The following is a 19,818-nucleotide window of genomic DNA, read 5'->3' as shown; positions in this document are numbered from 1 at the left end:
TCACTTGAGTGTTAAGTTTCATATCAGTATGAATGTCTGCTGAAATCCTAATACTGCACATTGCCGTGATTCGGTATGATTATTAGCTAAGATTAACCATATTGAGCCAGTCTACTACTCTGTTGTAGTCTTTTTTGTTTTTTTGTGAGACTTAATGAAAGTAATACTAGTAAAACTTTAGAAACACAGAGCCAGGTTACTAAACAGTTTCTTCTTTTATACAAACCTTTTAAATTTACATTTACAGCATTTAGCAGATGCTCTTATCCTGAGCGACTTACAAGAAGTGCTTTGTCTATCTAGAGAAAGTATCTTTGCTAGTTAGGGAAAAAGACAGTCCTGAGCTCAGATACTGCTAGAATCAAAAGTCACTGTAGATACCGAGAGACAAAAGAACAGAGTTGAACACAGAACTCGGTGCCATGCAGTGCAATACAATAAAATTAACAATACAATACAATAAAAAAACAAGTGGAGCACAATATATTGCAAACAATACTTAATACTTAAACCACCTATTTATGTTTGCCTTAAAACTACATCAAAATGCCTTTAAGGCCTTTTAAATGCATGGATATAGCACCCCTGCTTATTAAAGAAAACGACTATAATGAGCTGGCAGGAAACTCAGATCTATGTTCTCTGCCTGTTTATCACCCTCACCTGGTCGGCAATAGCCTGGAGCAGTGGTCACCAACCCTGCTCTACAGAGATCAACGTTCCTCCAGAGTCTAGTTCCAGCCACAGTCTGCCACAGCAGCTGGATCAGATACATCAGTGTTAGATGAGCACTTTAGATTCAGGTTGGAACTAAACTCTGCAGGAAGGCCTGGTGAGGTGACCACTGGCCTGGAGCTAAGTGTGCAAAACATCCGTTGGAAGGAAAAGATCTTTTAATTAAATAAGCATTTAGTGACCATAGATGATGGACTAAAGGATGACCAACACAAACTGCAACTACACAGGAGCTACTGTCTCTGACTTTACATCCACACGGTGGACCAACAGGGTAGGTGTGTCTAATAGAGTGGACAAAGCAACAGATGGACTACGACCCGTAATCGTAGCACTGCTAAGTGCACCTATATGGTAAGCACAGCTAATGAATTAGACAAATTAACGTAGAAAAAAATGAGGTGGTTTTACTGATTGGTGTAACAGCCAACTGCAGTCGATGGTGACATCCAGTGGCGACTCGGGGCATTGCATACCTCAAAAGCCTGTGAAAGGGCAAATATTAGGATCTATTACAGCATAAAGTACGTTAATAAAACGAGTAATTAGGTAACACGAAAATTAAAACATACAAAATTAAATTAAGCGGACCGATAGACTGATAGAAACACTAACAGACCCGCACAGCTGAAGTTCTGATTTGGTCAAAACACAGGAGAATCCGCTTATTTACATACGGAACAGAGACACGTGTGAAAACCTACTAGGTCCTTTTAAGCTACCAACACTTTACTCTCAAGCGCTTGTCATCCAGCAGTGTCTGTGTTGTAGCCGTGGTTTTACGCTGGTTTTATTTTCTTATTTTGTTATTTCACTTTGGAGGCGGGTGGCTTTCCCCGTGTTTGGTTTTCTTCGACAGCTCGAGCTCCCCGTTCTTTCCTATGTATTTTGCGCGGTAAGTCCATCAGTGTGGCTATTTATGGAAGCCTTGGCCATTGATTGTGGTACAAATGTAGGCTACATTGCATCACATCCGGGAAATAAGGGCAAAAATTGTTGCCCCAGTCCGCCATTTCAAATATTTGAACCCCCCCGCCCCCCCAGTGACAACTTCTTGGTGGAGGAGTCGGTCCGGACAGATCATCCGGTAATCCGGGACCGCGGCCGTGCCTTTATTCTCATCAGCACATGTGCGGCGGGCTCTGAGCGCTGTTTTACTGCGTGCTAATGAATAAAGGCGGATGCTGTGCACGGTCGCGGCGCGTTTAGCGAGGGCAACGCGGTGAAGCTGTTCCCAGTATTTTTTGTATGAGTTGAAGGCTGGTTGCGGATCCGCAGAGGCGAAGGGGAAGGCCGGTGAAAAGCCTCGGCTTTTGGGTGGCAGTCATGGCCGGGAATTTTGACGCCGAGGACCGTGGCAGCTGGTACTGGGGAAGATTAAGCCGACAAGAGGCGGTCTCTCTCCTGCAGGGACAGAGGCACGGTGTCTTCTTGGTCCGGGACTCTATCACCAGCCCGGGAGACTACGTGCTCTCCGTTTCGGAAAACTCAAAAGTCTCGCATTATATAATCAACAGCATCAGCAGCAGTCGGCAGTCCGCTCCAGGTAAGGCGAGCTAAGCTAAGCTAACTAGCACTAACTTAAGTGAACGCACAACGTCAGTCCAGCACTGTGCTAACATTAGCTGCTTTTTTTCTTAGTAAAAACTTGCACACGCCTCTCCAGCATGCTGCTTATGAGCTACACTGCAAACGGAAATGTTCGTCATTTTACTCCCAGCATCTCGCTTTACTAACTGCACTTCTTTTTTGATTTGTTAATTTTGACCATTTTCTGGCTAGCGTAAGCTGCGAGCTAGCTAGCTGTGCTCCGCGGCTAGGAACTACTTGCAGTGTTGGTGAAGGCAAATTTCGGAGCAGTTTGTGGAAACGTAGTTAGCTGTGAGTAATAACTAGGATGAATTACCGACAGTTTAAGGCTTCTGACATTGCCTATTCAAATAATGTCGGTGGTGAACTTCATTTTCTGGACCGGAGACGAAAGGGAGCTTAGTTAGCGAAACAGACTAGGCAGTCAGGTAGGGCAGGTCTTCACTCAGTGGCCTGAGAGACGTGCAGTGATTTGCACACATACAGATTTGCCTGTGCCTGGAAAAATGAACAATCAGTAGTGAAAGAGTTCGACATTTAGTTTATAATTGAGTATGGAGCGTTAGCTCGTCTCTGTCATTCATCTGCTTTCATGCACACTAGCATTAACTGCTGCTCTTGTACCCCCATTCAGGACTGACTACCTCGCGGTTTCGTATCGGAGACCAGGAATTTGACGCCCTTCCAGCCCTGCTGGAGTTTTATAAGATACACTACCTGGACACCACCACTTTAATTGAGCCCATCAACAAAGCCCAGCACTCGTCACTCATCAACGTCAGCGCGGGAACAGGAGGGGCTCCTCAGAGGCTTGAGGAGGAGTACGTTCGTGCTCTGTTTGACTTCCCTGGCAACGACGATGAGGACCTTCCGTTTCGAAAAGGCGATGTGCTTCGGGTGCTTGAGAAGCCGGAGGAGCAGTGGTGGAACGCTCAGAATTCAGAGGGCCGCGTTGGGATGATCCCCGTACCCTATGTGGAGAAATTCCGGCCTGCTTCTCCAACGACCCTGGGCAGTGGGGGGACGGGCACTGTGGGTAATTCAGATGGCCACAATTCCCAGTCCCCTCCTCTGCTTGGTGAGCCAGGCCAGTATGCCCAGCCCACATCTTTACCCAACCTGCAGAACGGGCCTGTCTTGGCCAGGGCAGTTCAGAAGAGAGTGCCCAATGCGTATGACAAGACGGCTCTTGCTTTAGAGGTGCATAGTTTTTGTTTTTTTGTTTGTTTAATATTTAATCATTTAATATATATTGTAGTATGACTGGTTTGCCTTTTCACAGAGCAAAGTTTAATACATTTTAATCCACGTCCACCATTGTCTGTTCTTTCATTGACACTGATGTTTTGATGTAGGTTGGTGACTTGGTGATGGTGACCAAGATCAACGTGAATGGGCAATGGGAGGGAGAGTGCAAGGGAAAGCGAGGCCATTTTCCCTTCACGCATGTCCGCTTACTGGATCAGCACAACCCGGAGGATGACCCAAGCTGAGAGCGGAGACTGACTTCCCTGTACAGCCCTTAGATGCGCGCACACACACTCTCTCTCCTCACATCTCCTCATAACTGACATGCTCAGCAGTAGCCTCTTCTACTAGGTCCTTTTCCTGTCTATCCACTCATTGTTTTGTGCCATCATGTCATTCATGCCAATATATACAGTATCTGCAGTCATTTTCTTATTAGACCTTATGCACAAGTTGAAGTTACTTCGTAAGTAGACACTAAACACCGTGGGCATCTCTGTAGGCTGTTCTAAGCAGAACTTTTGGAGTGTGGCTTATTGTGAGTTTGAGAGAGCGGAGATTTCTGCTTGGGCTCAAAACTTAAGCAGTTTGGTGTGGCTGTAAGGGACTGTTCCTCTGCATTTGAGTAGCGTACACTACTCATACTGAATTGCGAAAAAATGACTGCTTCGAAGGGGATTTGTTTTGAGCCCTTTATCACACTACAAATCATCTGTATCCGTGTTATTATATACAAGGTGTCTGAAGAAGAAAAACTGATCATATATTGTTTACCATTACGTGCTTAATTTGTATTCCTTTTTTTTGTGTGTGCACACAGAAGTATTTAATTTGGCTTTTGTTAGTTAAAGTGTCCCGTTCATTTCCTGTTGATCACTGCAGAAAAGCAATTCTGGATGATGGAGACTTTATTTTGAAGACACAAATCAGTTTTGATAAAAAAAAAGAGAGAGAGAGAGAGCACACGTTCAGATATCTCGCCACTTGTGTGCCTGCCAAAAAGTCTTTCCTTAGGTTGAATGTAAAGAAGTAGTACTTACAAACATGTCTGAAAACATCCCACTGAAATGTTATCGTATGCAGATGCTTCAAGAACAACTGGCGCTACCACTTTGATATACACTGTAAGATTTTGTCACTACATGTAAAGCGTTAACTCAATGCCTCAAACACATTTCTCCCTAGACCTGTCTTGCACATAACAGTAGCCTTCATCTACCGTTGTTTCATGTATCTGTGCTCCAGCTGAATTAGTTGCGTTTTGTTTTTTTTTGTTGTTGTTTTTTTTTAACATTATTTGCAAGTGCACGTCACTGCTTCATAGTGGCAGTTTCATCCAAGAGGTAAAATGTATTCACTCGTTATATAGCACACAGATCGTTCCTTTAACCAGCTGTTTGCCTTTATTTCAGTTCAACACCTGAAGTAATATCTGATCTAGCCTGATCACCAAGTTTCAAATTTAAAAGTATTGTAATAAGATGTTTAAGGAAGACTGGTGACACCCTCTTTTAGATCATATTTGAATGTATTGGACATGGATTAAGCCTAGTCTTGGACTACATGGGGACTCGCCACTGGAGATTTCCTTTTTTAATAAGGCATAGACTTAATCCAGGTCTGGGAAACTTGCCAAAAGTGATTAAACCTAGTCTGGATTACCCAGCATTTTGAATGGAGGGTCTCATGTTTAAAAAAAAAAAAAAGGTTTACGGATTCCAGGACTAGCCTTAATCCCTGTCCAGAAGCCAGCTCATTACCTATTCTACACATACATGTATTCCACTCGTTGCAACTGCTCATCTTTTGGGAAAAGAAAAAATTGATTTTGATTTGGTGAACAAATGCATGAACTGTAGCACTAACTGAAAGGCCACAAGACAACACTTGATATATCATTCATGTTTGAAGTTCTTTTGAATGGTCATAATGTAAGTTTAATCATCTGAACAAGGACAATCACCTGAGAAATGTAAGCTTCTATTGTGTGAGAAATATGAAGGTTAGGTATGAAGTAATGATGAACCTGTCATGTTGAGCAGCCAAGTTCGTAAGGAGTCACCTGTCTTTGGACTTAATATTAAGCTATGAATTAAGAATTCTCATTTTCATTGAGCCTGTATGTGCAAAAGCTCTGAATTCCAAATGTTTAAAAAGGCTATGAAACAAAATGAAGTGATATAAGCAGACTGTCACCACTTGATTATTCAGTGTTTCAACCAACGTTTTAATTTCTAAATGACTGTCATACATTTACAGTCTCAGTGTAACTCATTCCAAAGTAATCTGTCCTTTATTGCAAGGCCCAAGTCTTACTGATGCACCTCAAAAGTGCCACTCTGAGCTGTGACTAAGTTGACTGAGAAATGTAACTTTCCCCATACGTTTGATTTGTCCTACTAAGTATTATGTTTACTGTCTTTACTCAACAGTCCTCTAGTAAATGTAACATCGCATTTGTTTGTGATGTTTGTTTAAGCCCTTAACAGCCTAAATGTTTTTTTTTCTTGAATCAGCCTGTTCCTGTACATGAAATGAAGATAACCCCTATAGTAAACCATTTAAACCCCTCTTCTTTGACTTTGTCAGTGATTTTTTGAGAACCACTGTTCATTCACAGACACACTTTTGATTGTTAAACATGTATCGCAACAAAAACCCATCGTCTGTGAGGGGACATGGTGTCCCCTCATAAGTCCCCTATCATAAGTCCCCTTATTGACAACATGGTGTTATTCCAACAGTGGCATTTTTAAAATGTAGTATTTTAAGTATTTTTTTCTTTAAGACCCTTTTCTGTACTGCAATATAGTTGTCAATCAAATTTAAATGAACTAATAAGTAGCCATTGGAAATTTTCCATTGTCCTTATTGTCTAGTTCCATGGAAAATAAGATTATTTTTCTTCAGAGAAATACACTGAACAGCCAAAGCATTAAAACCACCTTGTTCCTACAGTGATTGTCCATTTTATCAGCTCCACTTACCATATAGGTGCACTTTGTAGTTCTACAATTACAGACTATAGTCCAACTGTTTGTTTGCATATGTTGTTAGTCCCCTTTCATCCTGATCTTCAGTGGTCAGAACCCTCACAGAGCCGGTATTATTTGAGTGGTGAGTCATTCTCAACACTGCTGTGACACTCGTGGGGGTGGCATATTAGAGTGCGCTGTGCTGATACAAGTGGATCAGACACAGCAGTGCTGCTGGAATTACACAACACACACCACCACCAGTCATTGTCTCTGCAGTGCTGAGAATGATCCACCATGTAAATAATACCTGCTCTGTGGGGGTCCATTTAAGAACAGGGTAAAAGGGGGCTAACAGTGTATGCAGAGAAACAGGACTACAGTCTAATTGTAGAACTATATGTAAGTGAAGCTGATATAATGGACAATGAGTAGGATCAAGGAGGTGGTTTTAATGTTATGGCTGATCAGTATTCGTCTAATGACCTGCCAGTCTACCAGTTTGATTAAGATTAAGATAAGTGACCCTTTATTAGTCCCACAGTGGGGAAATTCCACCTCTGCCTTTAACCCATCCGTGATGTGAAACACCACACACGCTGTAGTGAGCACACTTGCCCAGAGTGGTGGGCAGCCCAATCCGTAGCGCCCGGGGAGCAGTTGGGGGTTAGGTGTCCTGCTCAAGGACACCTCAGTCATGGGCTGTTTGCTTTGGGGATTGAACCGGTGACCTTACGGTCACAAGGCTGGTTCCCTAACCTCAAGCCGACGACTGCCCAAAAAATGTATTGATGAATAGAAGAAGACAAGATGATTAAATACAAGCTAGAAAGGAAGATTCTGTTAAAAAGTACTTTTATATTCTTAATCCCTTAATACGTCTGCTGCTGGTGCAGTACCAGTGCATAATTTGAGTAACTAAAAATATATTTGAGAGTCCTATTTTTGTTGTTACCTTGTGAAGATCAGAGGAGGCAACTAGATAGCTCTGCTGAAAAAGGACCATTAGAAACTGTTCGTATTCAAACTTTATGGTTATTATTAGCAAATAACTAAAGTGAAGTCAAGTATGCATGATGACTGGCTCTCCTCCATACCATGGTGGAACTGTACCAAAGGCAGATGCCATTGATCCATGATAGCTAAAGCATGTCCAAAGCAATGAAAGCGCAGGTGTCTTCAGGATTTTTCCATGTAATGTTGATTATGATCAATTAATGATACATTTGAAATAAACACAGATAGTTCAGGCACTAAAGACCCCCAGTGATTTAAATATTTTAAATACTGTAAAAATGAAGCCCCAAAGAGCATTCCAAGGAAATCAGAGATAAAGGTATAGGCATGCAGAAGATAGGAAAAGGTTTCAAAATAATATCCCAAGCATCTGGCTATCCCAATGAGTGCTGTTGGACCAACTGTGAGAAAATGGAATCTCCATCATGTTTAGACAAGGTCATCCCTCAAATCTTTGGTATAGTGTAGTGGGTAACACCTTTGCCTTCTGAGCTGTAGACTGGGGTTCAGTTCCCTGCTTGGGCAAACCCCCTACACTATAGCAATAAGAGTCCTTGGGCAAGACTCCTAACACTGCCTTCGCCTACCTGTGTAGAATGATCAAGTTGTAAGTCGCTCTGGATAAGAGCGTCGGCCAAATGACATATATATAGAATATAAATGTAGAAATCTCTGCATGGAGCAAGAAGTGAAACGGTGAGGATTGAAAGGAAACAAAGAAGCCAGCAAAAACTGAAAGAGCTACAGAGTTCAGTGGCTGAGACCGGAGTCAAGCTGCATGAGTCAGTGATACCAAGAGCTCTGCATATGACTGGCCTGTGTGGGAGACGGTGGCCAGAAAGAAGCCATTACTGAAGATAAACGCATTCAAAGCACATCTGGAGTTTGTCAGAAAGTATCAGAGTGACCCAACTAAAATGCGGGATGAGGTTTTTGGGTCAAAGTCGAGCTTTTTGGCCAAAATTTTAAATGCAATGGGTGTTGTAAACCAACAATGCCCACTCTTCAACAAACACCACTATAGCAGTGAAGTACCAGATCTTCGTCCAGATCTTCCTCCAATTGAAAATCTGTAGCAGGATTTGAAAAATGCAGTCCACAAGTGTCAACCAAACAATCTAAACAACCTGGAGTAAATCTTCCAGGGAGAACGGGTGAAAAATCACTCCTAAACTATGCAAAGCTGACAGATTTAAAGCTGGTGTTGTAGCAAAAACGTAGTTCTACCAAGTTCTGAAGGGATTACTACTGCGTTTCTACTTCTGTGATTATTTCATTAGTGATATTTGATGGGTTCGGTGTGTGTAAGTTGTACATTATGTGTGGTTTTAGGCTCCTCTCCCAACCTCAGATTAAAACCACGTAATGGTTCATCGTAATGATGTGGCTTGTTTTGGTGTGTGCAGTGCCCTCTCTGTGTTTCTTAACACATCCTCTACACTTCTGTGCATTTGAATACACAATGAATGATTATTTGCTGAATTTTAATGCACTGGAGAAAAAAATACTAATGCATGGCATGTTTTAGATTGTATTATTTTATTTATTTATTTTTATTTTATTTTATCCAGTATGTTAAACTCAGCAAATAAGAATAGAATCCATTTTCAGAAAAAAATGTCAGTTTATTTTTTTTCCCTGTAGAAGATGTGTTAAGTCATTTTCACCCGTTTCACTCTGTTCATGGTCAGGCCCCCCCGCAGGACCACCACTGGGCAGGTATTACACGGGTGGTGCATCATTCACAGCGCGGCAGGACAATGACGTGGTAATCATGTCATGCTTATTTAAATATGTTTATGAAAAATACAAGTGCCGTGGAAAGCGCGTTATGTGCTCTCCACGGAATCATCGGTCAGTCAGGGTCTCTCCCCGTGTCTGCGTGGGGTTTCCTCCCGGTGCTCCGATTTTCCCGCACAGCCCAAAGACGTGCAGAATGTATATGTCTGTCTGTCTGTCTGCCCTGCGATGGACCAGCGACCTGTCCAGGGTTTTTCCTGCCTTCTGCCCAATGACAGCTGGGATAGGCTCCAGCACCCCTTGCGAGCCAGAAGAATAAGCGGTTTAGAAAACGCGTGTGTGTGTGTGTGTGTGTGTGTGTGTGTGTGTGTCTACGGAAGCCCATTTTGTTTGTTTTTTCACTTTCTCTGATTTTGGCAGCAGCATAGTCACAATGATGAATTAGTCAAAATAATAAATAATTTAGCCTCTGAAATAAAATATGCCACTAATTCGATACATGGGAAAATTCTATTTTGAGAAAGTCATATTATTTCGCGATTCTGAGCAATTATTGAAAGAAGTCATTATTCTGATAAAGTCTCTAATTGCGTCGAAAATGTAAGTAATTATGTAAGACACTGAGGATTTTGAGAAAAGATTGAAAATTCTGAGAAAACGAGTCATTATTTCGACGCACTGCGTGAAAATTCTGAGATCGCCAAATGAATGAGTTATTAACTTTTCAGGAATTACATCATTATTTTGAGATATCATCCAGATGTTGACAAAGGCCGTTGTTCTGAGATGCTAAGTCAATATTGTGAGAAAATAAGCGCGGTCAATTTCCCGGTCAATATCTCCAGAGTATTTTGAAGTAAATACTCTAAAGTAAATGAGCCTCTGAAGTGCCACTGCGGGTAAAAACAGTTGCGACGGCGTTGTGTAGACTTTACTAAAGACTCCGGCCCCTTTACCTTTACCACAGTATTTAGCGATACTGCGTCAGTATTTTTGATATTCTGCTGTCAGAAAGAAAAAGCAGACGTTTTTCCTCCTGAACCTGGCAAGGGTGGTCTTCCACAACATACTGCCTTTTCAGAATGCAGCCTGGACTGAGCGCGGATAGGAATGTAATGTCTGTATTGTGCCCTGTGCCCCCTCAGCGTCCACTGACAGAGCGGGGAGACTGAGCAGCCCCTCACTGGGGCTGGACCCGTCTGTCTGCTGTACATGTGTGAAGTTCCCGGATGAGCCTCTCGCCATTTTTGCCCCAGTGGCGCCGGTGGACAGCGGGGCTTCAACACGGTTCAGGCTGCAGCTGCTGCTCCTACGAGGGCCTGCCGCTTCACACAACACTCCTCTTTCACTAATCCGTTGCTGAAGTGCGCTTCTATCACACTTTTCCGACATGGTTAACCGGGAGGACTTAGTATATCAAGCCAAGCTTGCCGAGCAAGCTGAGAGATACGACGGTAAGACGCGGATTTTGTAGCGAACGCTGCTCGAAATCTGAATGGCTAGCGCGCCTAGCTTTATGCTGTAGCGCTCGGATTTGCGGTTAAACTGGGGTTTCCGGGGCACTGGAGAGACGGGTAGTCGGCTTACTTTGCGACCAAATTGAAATGGTATTTGTTTGCGTATTGATAAACTGATGTTACTTCGACCACCATGATTCAGTCAGGGGGGGACGGCACGAAGATGGAGACGTTACTGGAACAGACAAAATGGCGGACAGTTATTGGGTGAGGCAGGCTGTTGCTAGCCAAGGCGAGAAGGAGGGGTGCAGACCTCTACACCCCACTTGACCCCAATAGCTTTAATTATAGGTTACGGTAATATTCACTATGGAAACATGCTGGGTCGTATGTGTCTCAAAATGACCCACCGCTGTGCACCAGCGGAGCGAGCTAACCTAGCTAGCTTGCGTTTCCAACTAACCCGAGCTAGCCCTCCTCCTAGCAGGTTGAGCTAATGTAGTTAACTAGTGTCTGTGTTATATACAGCAACGCTGCTGCTTGACCGGCCTCGGCACAGCGTGGTGTAATGACCCGACACCCAATAAGGAAAAGTACGTTTCATTAGCTCAACACAGTGACCTGAATGGGAATGAATGCAGGTGGGTAACTAGAAAGGTGTAGCTGCTGCAGACGGAGCTAAGTTCTCGCTCGCCGCACGGATTTTCGTTTTTTAGTCGCAGTGTTAAACCTCCTTTTAAAACGCCTTGAAGAAGCGAAGCCCACGTTTAACAATAGCTTGGATTATACTGACTGGATAACTAGTAGGTGCGGCATTGAAACCTAACTATTGTTCTGTATCACGTGCTATAACCCTAACGTAGTCGCCAGTGTACTCGGGTCAACTCGGGACAGTGCAAGTTATGCGAATGGGAGACATTTAATTGAGGCCAAACCCTGTGTCCAGTAGTGGGAACTCTGTTTTGTAGGTTGAGCACTTAAGTTGCCCAGTTAAAAAGGTTGCCGCCTCTCTGCCTCTACTCCACGTGTTAAGGTAGACGCTTTAAAAAGATGGATCTTCAGGGCCTTTTTAAGTAAAAAAAAAATGGTTCTGTGTAGAACCATGAACACTTGAACTCTTTGCATGTTTAAAGGGTTCTTCAGATGAAAAATGTGCTGTAGGTGGCTCTGTATAGCCCATTTTGAAATGGTGCTTAATGGTACCAAAAGTTTTCTTGCTACAAGCTTGACATCATAACAATAGCAGAACTCTTTTTTTCTTGTGCTATATAGAACCTTTTTCAAGAAAGGTGCTATATAGAACCATCTGCAGCACATTCTACATTAATCTGAAGAACGATTAAATCATGCAAAAATCCTGTTAATCGGGTAAAGGGTTCATGTGCTTATGCTTCTATATAGAACCATTTTCTTTAAGAGTGATCTTTTTTTTTCTTCTTTCTTTTTTCTTACTAGAGAACCATTGAAGAGGCATGTTTTTAAGAGTATTTAAAATGTGAATTCACTAATCAAAGCTTGACAAACACCTCAGTGCTGTACAAATAGAGGCGATCCTGGATTTGTTCTATAATTGAACATGTGTGACTGTTAAAGGATTGTTTTTCATTTACTGTTAAATTTTACAGAAATGGTCGACTCGATGAAGAAGGTGGCTGGAATGGATGTTGAGCTCACAGTTGAAGAGAGAAACCTGCTATCAGTGGCGTACAAGAATGTTATTGGTGCACGAAGAGCATCCTGGAGGATAATTAGTAGTATTGAGCAGAAAGAAGAAAATAAGGGTGGAGAAGACAAATTGAAAATGATTCGGGAGTACAGGCAAACGGTAAGGAATGCTCTCTCTCTCTGACCCACCTGTAATACTTTGCAGTGATTTGCATGGCTTGGTCCATGTCACAGCTCTCTGTTGTTTCATATTCAGGTTGAGACTGAGCTGAAGTCAATCTGCAATGACATCCTTGATGTTTTGGACAAGCACCTAATTCCAGCTGCTAATTCTGGAGAGTCCAAGGTCTTCTACTACAAAATGTATGTAGCTGCTGTTTCTCAGGATTTGAATAAAGATGTCGTTTGTAATATTGGCAGGAAGCCTGGCAGATGAACATATAAATGAAAATATGGATTCAGTTAAACACAGACATATAAATGTTTTCCAAAACCAAAGCTCAAGGTGGTATTCAGTAAAATGTATTTAACCGCTCAAATTTTTGCTGAGGAAAATGAATGAAGCTACTAAAAATGAAAGCAACAAGAGGTTATCACACATTTGTGAGTGTCATAACCACATCTTTTCTTTGTTTCTTTGATTTCACAGGAAGGGTGATTACCACAGGTATCTCGCTGAGTTTGCTACAGGAAACGACAGGAAGGAGGCTGCAGAAAATAGTTTGGTCGCTTACAAAGCTGCTAGTGATATTGCAATGACAGACCTTCAACCTACACATCCCATACGCTTGGGTCTTGCTCTTAACTTCTCTGTATTCTACTATGAAATCCTCAATTCACCTGACCGTGCATGCAGGTTTGTGTGCTGTGTTCTGTAATGATACTTTAATCAACAACTACACTTACTGTAGTAACTCTTTATGATTTGCATTTAGAAATGGCAAATAAGTAAATCAGCACTGTAGGGTATCAGTATCAGGTTGATATGTGCAGAAAACGCTGGGTGAGAACAGAGGCAGGGGGGGAAAAAGAATAAGGCCCAATCCCATTTCTTATTTTTTACCCCTACCGCTTGTTTTCGAGGGTCACCTTTCCTCTTGGAACGGAGTTGTAGGAGTAGTGGTTGAAATCTTCCCCTACAAAATGGGACAGCCCTCAGAAAAAAAAAACATTTATTACATTTACAGGCTAACATTAAGAGCGGTGCTGTATATGCGACCCTGCGTGTCTGCAGTGACAGCAGAGGAAGGTAAAGTTCAGCCACTTCACTGCTGGTCTTTACTTACATTTAAGGAATCATGTTTTCAAAGAGGGAGGATTTGACAATTATTTATCACTCACCCCTTTGGTGATATGAAGCTTTAGTCAGCTATTTGCTAGCTTCTTGTTTGATTTTTCCTGTTCCACCTGAAATGGTACAGCAGTTCTGATGCCAGAATGTCACTCCTGCACCATTTGAGATGGAACGAGTTTTTTTTGTTGTTTTGTTTTGGGTTTTTTTTTTTTTCCTTTCTTTTTTTTCTTTCATGCTTGTTAGAGGAGAAGGACTAAAATACGTTGAAACAATATTAGACTAAGATAATACAATGATGGCTATTGTAATGTTTTAACTGAGAAAATACATATGTGGGTTTTTTGGTCGCTCAAGCCATCTTGCTGACTTTTCTTTTTTTCCCTCACAACATTGTTTAGAGTGCGTGTCTGAAAAGCCTCCATTTGGAGGGCCATTTAACCCTAGCACTTTGTCCTACCCCTCTATCTCAACAAAATTCTGGACACCCTGCCTCTAGTCGTGAATGCGCAATATGGAGGGGTAAGGACTAAGGGGTGAAAAGGGATTGGGCCTAAATCTGAACCAATCCTCACACTGTGTGGTGTTGTGATGTTAGCTGTGTATTACATCCTATGGGGTAGTAAAGTGTCAGAGTAGTTTGAGTGTGATGGCATGATTTAGATGCTCATCTTAAGCGCTTGAATTATAAACAGCTAATTTTAATGCTTAGTCGTTTTTACAGAGATTACTGCATTGGTATTGACATTGGCTGATATTCAAGATTTCAATGTTTAATGTGTTTGGAAAAGAAAAATGATATTGTGTGTTTTCTATTTACATTGGGAGGAAACCAGTTAAAATGTGAACTATATAATGCTATAGTCTTGCTTTTTCCTTTTCATGGTACATGTTATGCTTTACTAAATTGGCACGCCTTAAATTTTTGCTTCTGTTCAGGTTGGCAAAAGCAGCGTTTGATGACGCTATTGCTGAGCTGGACACATTGAGCGAAGAAAGCTACAAGGACTCCACACTCATCATGCAGTTGTTACGTGATAATCTGACACTATGGACTTCAGATATGCAGGGAGATGGTAAGGCATCCTGTGTTTGCTGTATATCAGAGTTGAATCTGAGATGTCACCATCTAAGTTTTAGCAGTGTAGCAGTTTTAAATGCTGTATATGATGACTGTGTAAGATACAACTGACTGATAGTCTGACGTTTTCACAAAAGATGAGACATTTATGACTTATCAGTTAGGATGGCCTGAGTACCAAAACCTCTCACTCAATTTTTTTTTTCTTTTTTTTTGGTGGCTGAGTCAGAATGATGGGTTGGGTTAAGTGACTGATATGAAGCTTAATGTTTCAGATTTTCCACTGCTTTGCAGTGATAAACATATAAAGTTCAGTCAAGATTGAAGTGGGATGATTTACAGCTCTTGAACATGGTTATGTAAGCAGAAAATAAAGTATCACTAGATTCAGACAGGCTTTAAACAGGCAGTGCCTAGTGTTCAAAGCAGGAGCGTCTTAGCCCTGTGTTTTCAAAAGCAAAGCAGACCATGCACGTTTAAATAAATAATGTTTTAAATAAAATGATCAATTGGAAATTCTTGGTTATATAGAATTACACATGCTTTGAACAGTTACAAGTTTGCAACCACCAAAATATGTTAGGTTATCACCTTTACAGTTGTGTTGGCGAGTTGGTATGCGTCTGACATGGGACAGCTTTTGCTTTAGTAATGGTATTGATGAGAAGAATCTGACATTAAGCGTCTTACAAAAATGACATGATTCCTGACTTTTGACTCTCCCTTTATTTGTATTATAATACGTAAGAAACACCAAAATTAAGACACAAGTATCTAACCCAGAAAACTAGTATTGGTCAAACTCTGCAGTCTCTAGTACATTTCCATGTCACCTCATTCACAAAATATTTTTGGACATCCATTTTAACCCATCTTGCCTTTTTCCCCCTATTCCTACTGTTTAGATTCCTAAATGGAAATATGTTAATTGCCCACAAACTGTATTTGTAAGTGAGGCTGTTTTTTGTCTGTCTCTCTAACTGTATTGTCACTCACTCACTTTAACCTTTGTGCTGAGGTTTTACTAAGTTCAGAAAACTACTTTTGTGTCTTAAGCATGTCTTGCATTAATAGTGTATGCATGGTCACTGGCCTCCAAGTGCACTTGGGTGTTGATGAAACACAAATGTGGGATATGTGATATTTTGTTGAGTGAACAGAAGTTCTGCCCACAGCAGGTGAATTGTATGTTGCCCCTGAAGTGTGCAGTGGGTGTACAGTTAATATTCTGGAGGCCTTTCTACTTTTTATTTTGTTTAAATATATACATGTGATCACAAAGTATACACAGTTATGTAAGCAATAATTGATGTTTTAGCTGAATGCGACTGTAGCCTTTTGCCCTTGACTAATGCTGATTTTGATTAATATACCATTCATTTTGCCCCCTTTACCAGTAAGACGAGGACTTTTTTGAGTTCCTTTCACTTAACTAGATTGTGTTTTGTTTTTTTCCCCCACCTTGTTGCATGTGTTTTTTCCACCAGAAAGACATTTGGTCTTGGTTGAGTATGCTTTGAATTGGTGCACAGATTTTTGCAAGTGCGTTTTGTGTGTATTCAATAAATTAAAGCTTCATGTGCGAAAATACACAATTTAAAATGTTAGTGTGAGAATTGAATGTTTGTCTGTATGCATGTGTTTATTTATATTACATTTTTTTCACCCAACTATTTGCAGGTGAGGAACAGAATAAAGAGGCGCTGCAAGATGTGGAGGATGAGAACCAGTGAGACATCACAGCCAATACGAGACTCCACCCCACCCCACTCCTTCCCAAACCCACTCACAAAGGGAGCCACCAAGCCGAACCTCAAGAGTGACACTCAACAGCTTGATGCCTCCATTTTTTTTCTCCCTTTGTTTCATTTTTAATATTATTCTTTTTATTAGTCCTTTAATTGAAATAAAAGAACCACTTCTGAGACAAACATTAATTGTAATTTCTGATGGGCAGAGCTTAAAGAGTTCTTGGAATTTTTTTTTTTTCTTTTGTCCTGGTACAATGTTCCTTTTTTATGTTTATTTGCTTTATTCCTCAACATTTTATCAGTTGCTGGATATATTTTGAGTTTTTCTTAATGTAATTACAAAATTAACTTTTATTACTATTACTGATATGTCTACTATTAGGCTATTAGTTGTTGGAGCTGTAATATTTCTGTGTTAGTGCAATTATTAAATGCAGTTAAAATGATTAAAACTTTGGAAAGGGCGAGTCGAAATAAAGTGCTCTTTGTTAATTTAGATTTTCAGAGCAACTTGCAAGTTTCTTGATATCCATGTGGAGCAAATTGCTTAACATCACAAAGTAGAAGTTATGTAGTGATTCTTTAGCAGTGGTCTGGACTGTAATTTGTGCTAAAATACTGTATTGCGCACATAGGCTGATGGTGGTGGAGGGATAGATGCAGCTCTTAAAAAAAATACATTATGGAAGGAGCCTTATTGCTTTTAGAACTCAAATGCAGGTCTCCATTGGCTGTTTGAAAAGAATAAAAAGCACTAATAAAGTTGATTTTAAGCCCACCTAAAGATATGAAAAAGTCTTTCTCTTCTTCCCCCAAATTTAGACATTGCCTACAATTTCTTCTGTACTTTTTGTTCATATTTAACTTGAAGCTAATTTGTACTACTGGAAATATGACTGGAGCCACAGACATACAATCTGTATTGTTCTTACAGAGAAACAGCATGGAATTAATATTGAAGTTAAAATAAAACTGCCTCAAAGAAAACCTGGCCCTTTTGTGCTATAAGTATTTTGTTTTCTACTTTTCTCCATGCTGATGAAGTGTAATGTTCTTTCTAACGAGACAGAAGATATTTATAAAATTGAAAGTATTTAAAATGTAAAGTCTAAAGAATTATTCTATGCTCCTACACACTTAAAACTATGATTCCTTAATGGTTCTTTGTACAGAAAATTTACTCAAATAACCCATCGCATGATTGCGGGGTTCTTTACATGGTGAAATGTTTCTTTTATTTGTTTGTTTTTTCCCCCCAGATGGAGAACGTGCTGTAATCAATCTATCTTCTTCTTTTGGCTGCTCCCTTTAGGGGTCGCCACAGCGGATCATCTGCCTCCATCTTGCCCTATCCACTCCCATCTCCATGTCCACCTTCACTACATCCATAAACCTTCTCAGGTCTACCTCTTCTCCTTCTGCCCGGCAGCTCCATCTCCAACATTCTTTGACCAATGCTGTAATCATTCTATATAGAACCTTTTTCAAAGGTGTTTTATTCATATATATATCACCAAAAAGGTCCTTCAATTGCACCATGCTTGACATTGTTACAATAGAAGAGCCCTTTTAAAAAAGCTTAAATCATCAGTACATTTTCCATTGATCTGCAAAAGCGTTTCACCATGCAAAGAACTCTTTAACCATGCAGTGGGCTCTTCAGTGTTCACCATTGTCTACTAAAGAGCCCATGAAGACCGGTCATTTCTAAGTGTGTAGGATAGGGAAAGGCCGTTATTCACAATGTCGAGCGGTTAGAATGAGTGATTCTGGAGTTCTATGCAGTCTTAAAATGAACTTGGGTTAATGTGTAGTTTAATACTTAAAGAATGTATTTATTTAGTCTCCGGTTTCTCAGCAGGGATTAGAAACTTTTTTTCCCATTCCTGCTCCAGTGGTCAGTGTCCAGTGTCTTCTTCACAAGCTGGTAATTAGTGGGGTTAATCACATTTAAAATAAATCTTACTCTGGTGCATTTGACAATAAGTTTGTTCTTTATGTATCCTTAAATTGGACATCAGTGTCATTAATTTAGGCCATTGGGGCTGTTAAAAGAAGTGCTTGGCCTGTATTTGGCTTCAAGCAAGAAGATGATTTCTCTGAAATTGTGGTATTATATTAATTTATGTGTAAAAACGTCATATTTTATTTAAATACTATTTACTAGATGTTTCTACTTAATTGTGACTTGTCACAGCTTAGAGTGAACTGGAGTCAAGTTTGAATTAATTTTTTTTTCTTTTAATGCTGAGATCCCATTTGTTAGTGATGTTTAACGGTTTAAATTGCCCCAGTTGGCAGCAGGAGACTGGAGTGTTTCCTGCTCTTACGCGCCTGATTCAGCTGACTGGCTTGACTGACCGTTAGCTAATGGTGTGGCTCAGGCACAGAGAGAGAGAGAAACGCCAAACTGTGCAGTGTAGCTTGACCTGTGTGACTGGAAATGGGAAATACTGGTTTTAGTGCAGATGTTGGGATTGTTGGTTGACGGAATGATGAATATGATCACATGTCACGTGCATGTGGCTTTTTCTGTTAGTGATATTTGTGAGAAAAGGAATCTGCTTTTTACTCAGTTACATTTTAGTTATTAACATGTATATAATGCTAACTTTTTATGTTATCATTTATTGTTGTATTAGTGGCCGTATCTGTGCTGCTTTGTGATCAGTCACACCTCTAACTTTTTAAAGTTATTATTTTATTTTAGAGTTAAAAAAAAAGAGTCATGTCTGAGAAACTTCTATTTCTGTGCTGATATAAATGCTGGACGCACGAAGTTACACGGCTGCCCTGTTGTTCAGCTTACTCAGTGTGTACATAGTTTTGTTGCTTTTTATTTTTACTTTTTTAGAGTAGTACTTTTACTTAAGCCATTTTTTTCCATATTAGAAACAGTATTTTTACTTGAGCTATGCTCTACTCTCTTCTGGGACTTTGGGAACCAGACACCTTTAGAGAGGGATCAACTCTGCCAATAAACGATCCAGTGACGTGGAAGACTGAAAACCAACGTTTCTTTGACCCCCAGCCTGTGAGAAACGTATCTACTGTGACAAACCTGCTGGAAAACATGTCTTCATTATTTCTGTTCTGGGAATCACTTTGAGTTACAGGGGAATTCTATCGATATTTCAACGTTTCTCTATAACTAAATGGTCAAGATGTAAGCAAAGTCATTCAGAGTAGTTTATTGTGAAATGCTTTGTTCTTGAGAAACTGTTGTTTACAGCGGTGGTAATGGGAACCAGACGTCTAAAGAGATCTA

The 19,818-nt window shown here is 40.7% G+C and overlaps 2 protein-coding genes across 3 annotated transcripts; both read left to right on the top strand.

Moving 5' to 3' along the window:
- The first annotated feature begins 1,767 nt into the window (after positions 1-1,767).
- On the top strand, positions 1,768-6,144 carry crk (v-crk avian sarcoma virus CT10 oncogene homolog). Its single transcript, XM_017694871.2, has 3 exons — positions 1,768-2,281; positions 2,960-3,525; positions 3,681-6,144. Exons 1-3 carry the CDS (start codon positions 2,062-2,064, stop codon positions 3,816-3,818), a joined length of 924 nt encoding a protein of 307 aa, XP_017550360.1. The 5' UTR covers positions 1,768-2,061; the 3' UTR covers positions 3,819-6,144.
- A 4,278-nt stretch (positions 6,145-10,422) lies between these two features.
- Positions 10,423-17,541, top strand: ywhae1 (tyrosine 3-monooxygenase/tryptophan 5-monooxygenase activation protein, epsilon polypeptide 1). 2 transcript variants are annotated; one of them, XM_017694874.2, is made up of 7 exons: positions 10,423-10,759; positions 12,388-12,587; positions 12,684-12,790; positions 13,077-13,283; positions 14,658-14,794; positions 15,705-15,746; positions 16,480-17,541. In XM_017694874.2, exons 1-6 carry the CDS (start codon positions 10,696-10,698, stop codon positions 15,710-15,712), a joined length of 723 nt encoding a protein of 240 aa, XP_017550363.1. In that variant the 5' UTR covers positions 10,423-10,695; the 3' UTR covers positions 15,713-15,746; positions 16,480-17,541. The 2 variants fall into 2 exon arrangements, with proteins under 2 accessions (XP_017550363.1, XP_017550362.1); XM_017694873.2 differs by lacking the exon at positions 15,705-15,746 and having other exon boundaries at positions 10,435-10,759.
- Positions 17,542-19,818: the final 2,277 nt, after the last annotated feature.

Source organism: Pygocentrus nattereri, chromosome 17, assembly GCF_015220715.1.
Source record: "Pygocentrus nattereri isolate fPygNat1 chromosome 17, fPygNat1.pri, whole genome shotgun sequence".
NCBI classification, from domain to species: domain Eukaryota; kingdom Metazoa; phylum Chordata; class Actinopteri; order Characiformes; family Serrasalmidae; genus Pygocentrus; species Pygocentrus nattereri.
The sequence above is the reverse complement of the archived record's forward strand: the minus strand, read 5'-3'. Positions and strand labels throughout refer to the sequence as shown.

Excerpts from the sequence above, each read along its gene's own strand:
- ywhae1 (XM_017694873.2), top strand. The coding sequence starts at position 10,696 with ATGGTTAACCGGGAGGACTTAGTATATCAAGCCAAGCTTGCCGAGCAA. Across the intron at positions 10,760-12,387 it reads GCAAGCTGAGAGATACGACG|AAATGGTCGACTCGATGAAG; the intron begins GTAAGACGCGGA and ends TAAATTTTACAG. Across the intron at positions 12,588-12,683 it reads TTCGGGAGTACAGGCAAACG|GTTGAGACTGAGCTGAAGTC; the intron begins GTAAGGAATGCT and ends TTTCATATTCAG.
- crk (XM_017694871.2), top strand. The coding sequence starts at position 2,062 with ATGGCCGGGAATTTTGACGCCGAGGACCGTGGCAGCTGGTACTGGGGA. Across the intron at positions 2,282-2,959 it reads CAGTCGGCAGTCCGCTCCAG|GACTGACTACCTCGCGGTTT; the intron begins GTAAGGCGAGCT and ends ACCCCCATTCAG. Across the intron at positions 3,526-3,680 it reads AGACGGCTCTTGCTTTAGAG|GTTGGTGACTTGGTGATGGT; the intron begins GTGCATAGTTTT and ends GTTTTGATGTAG.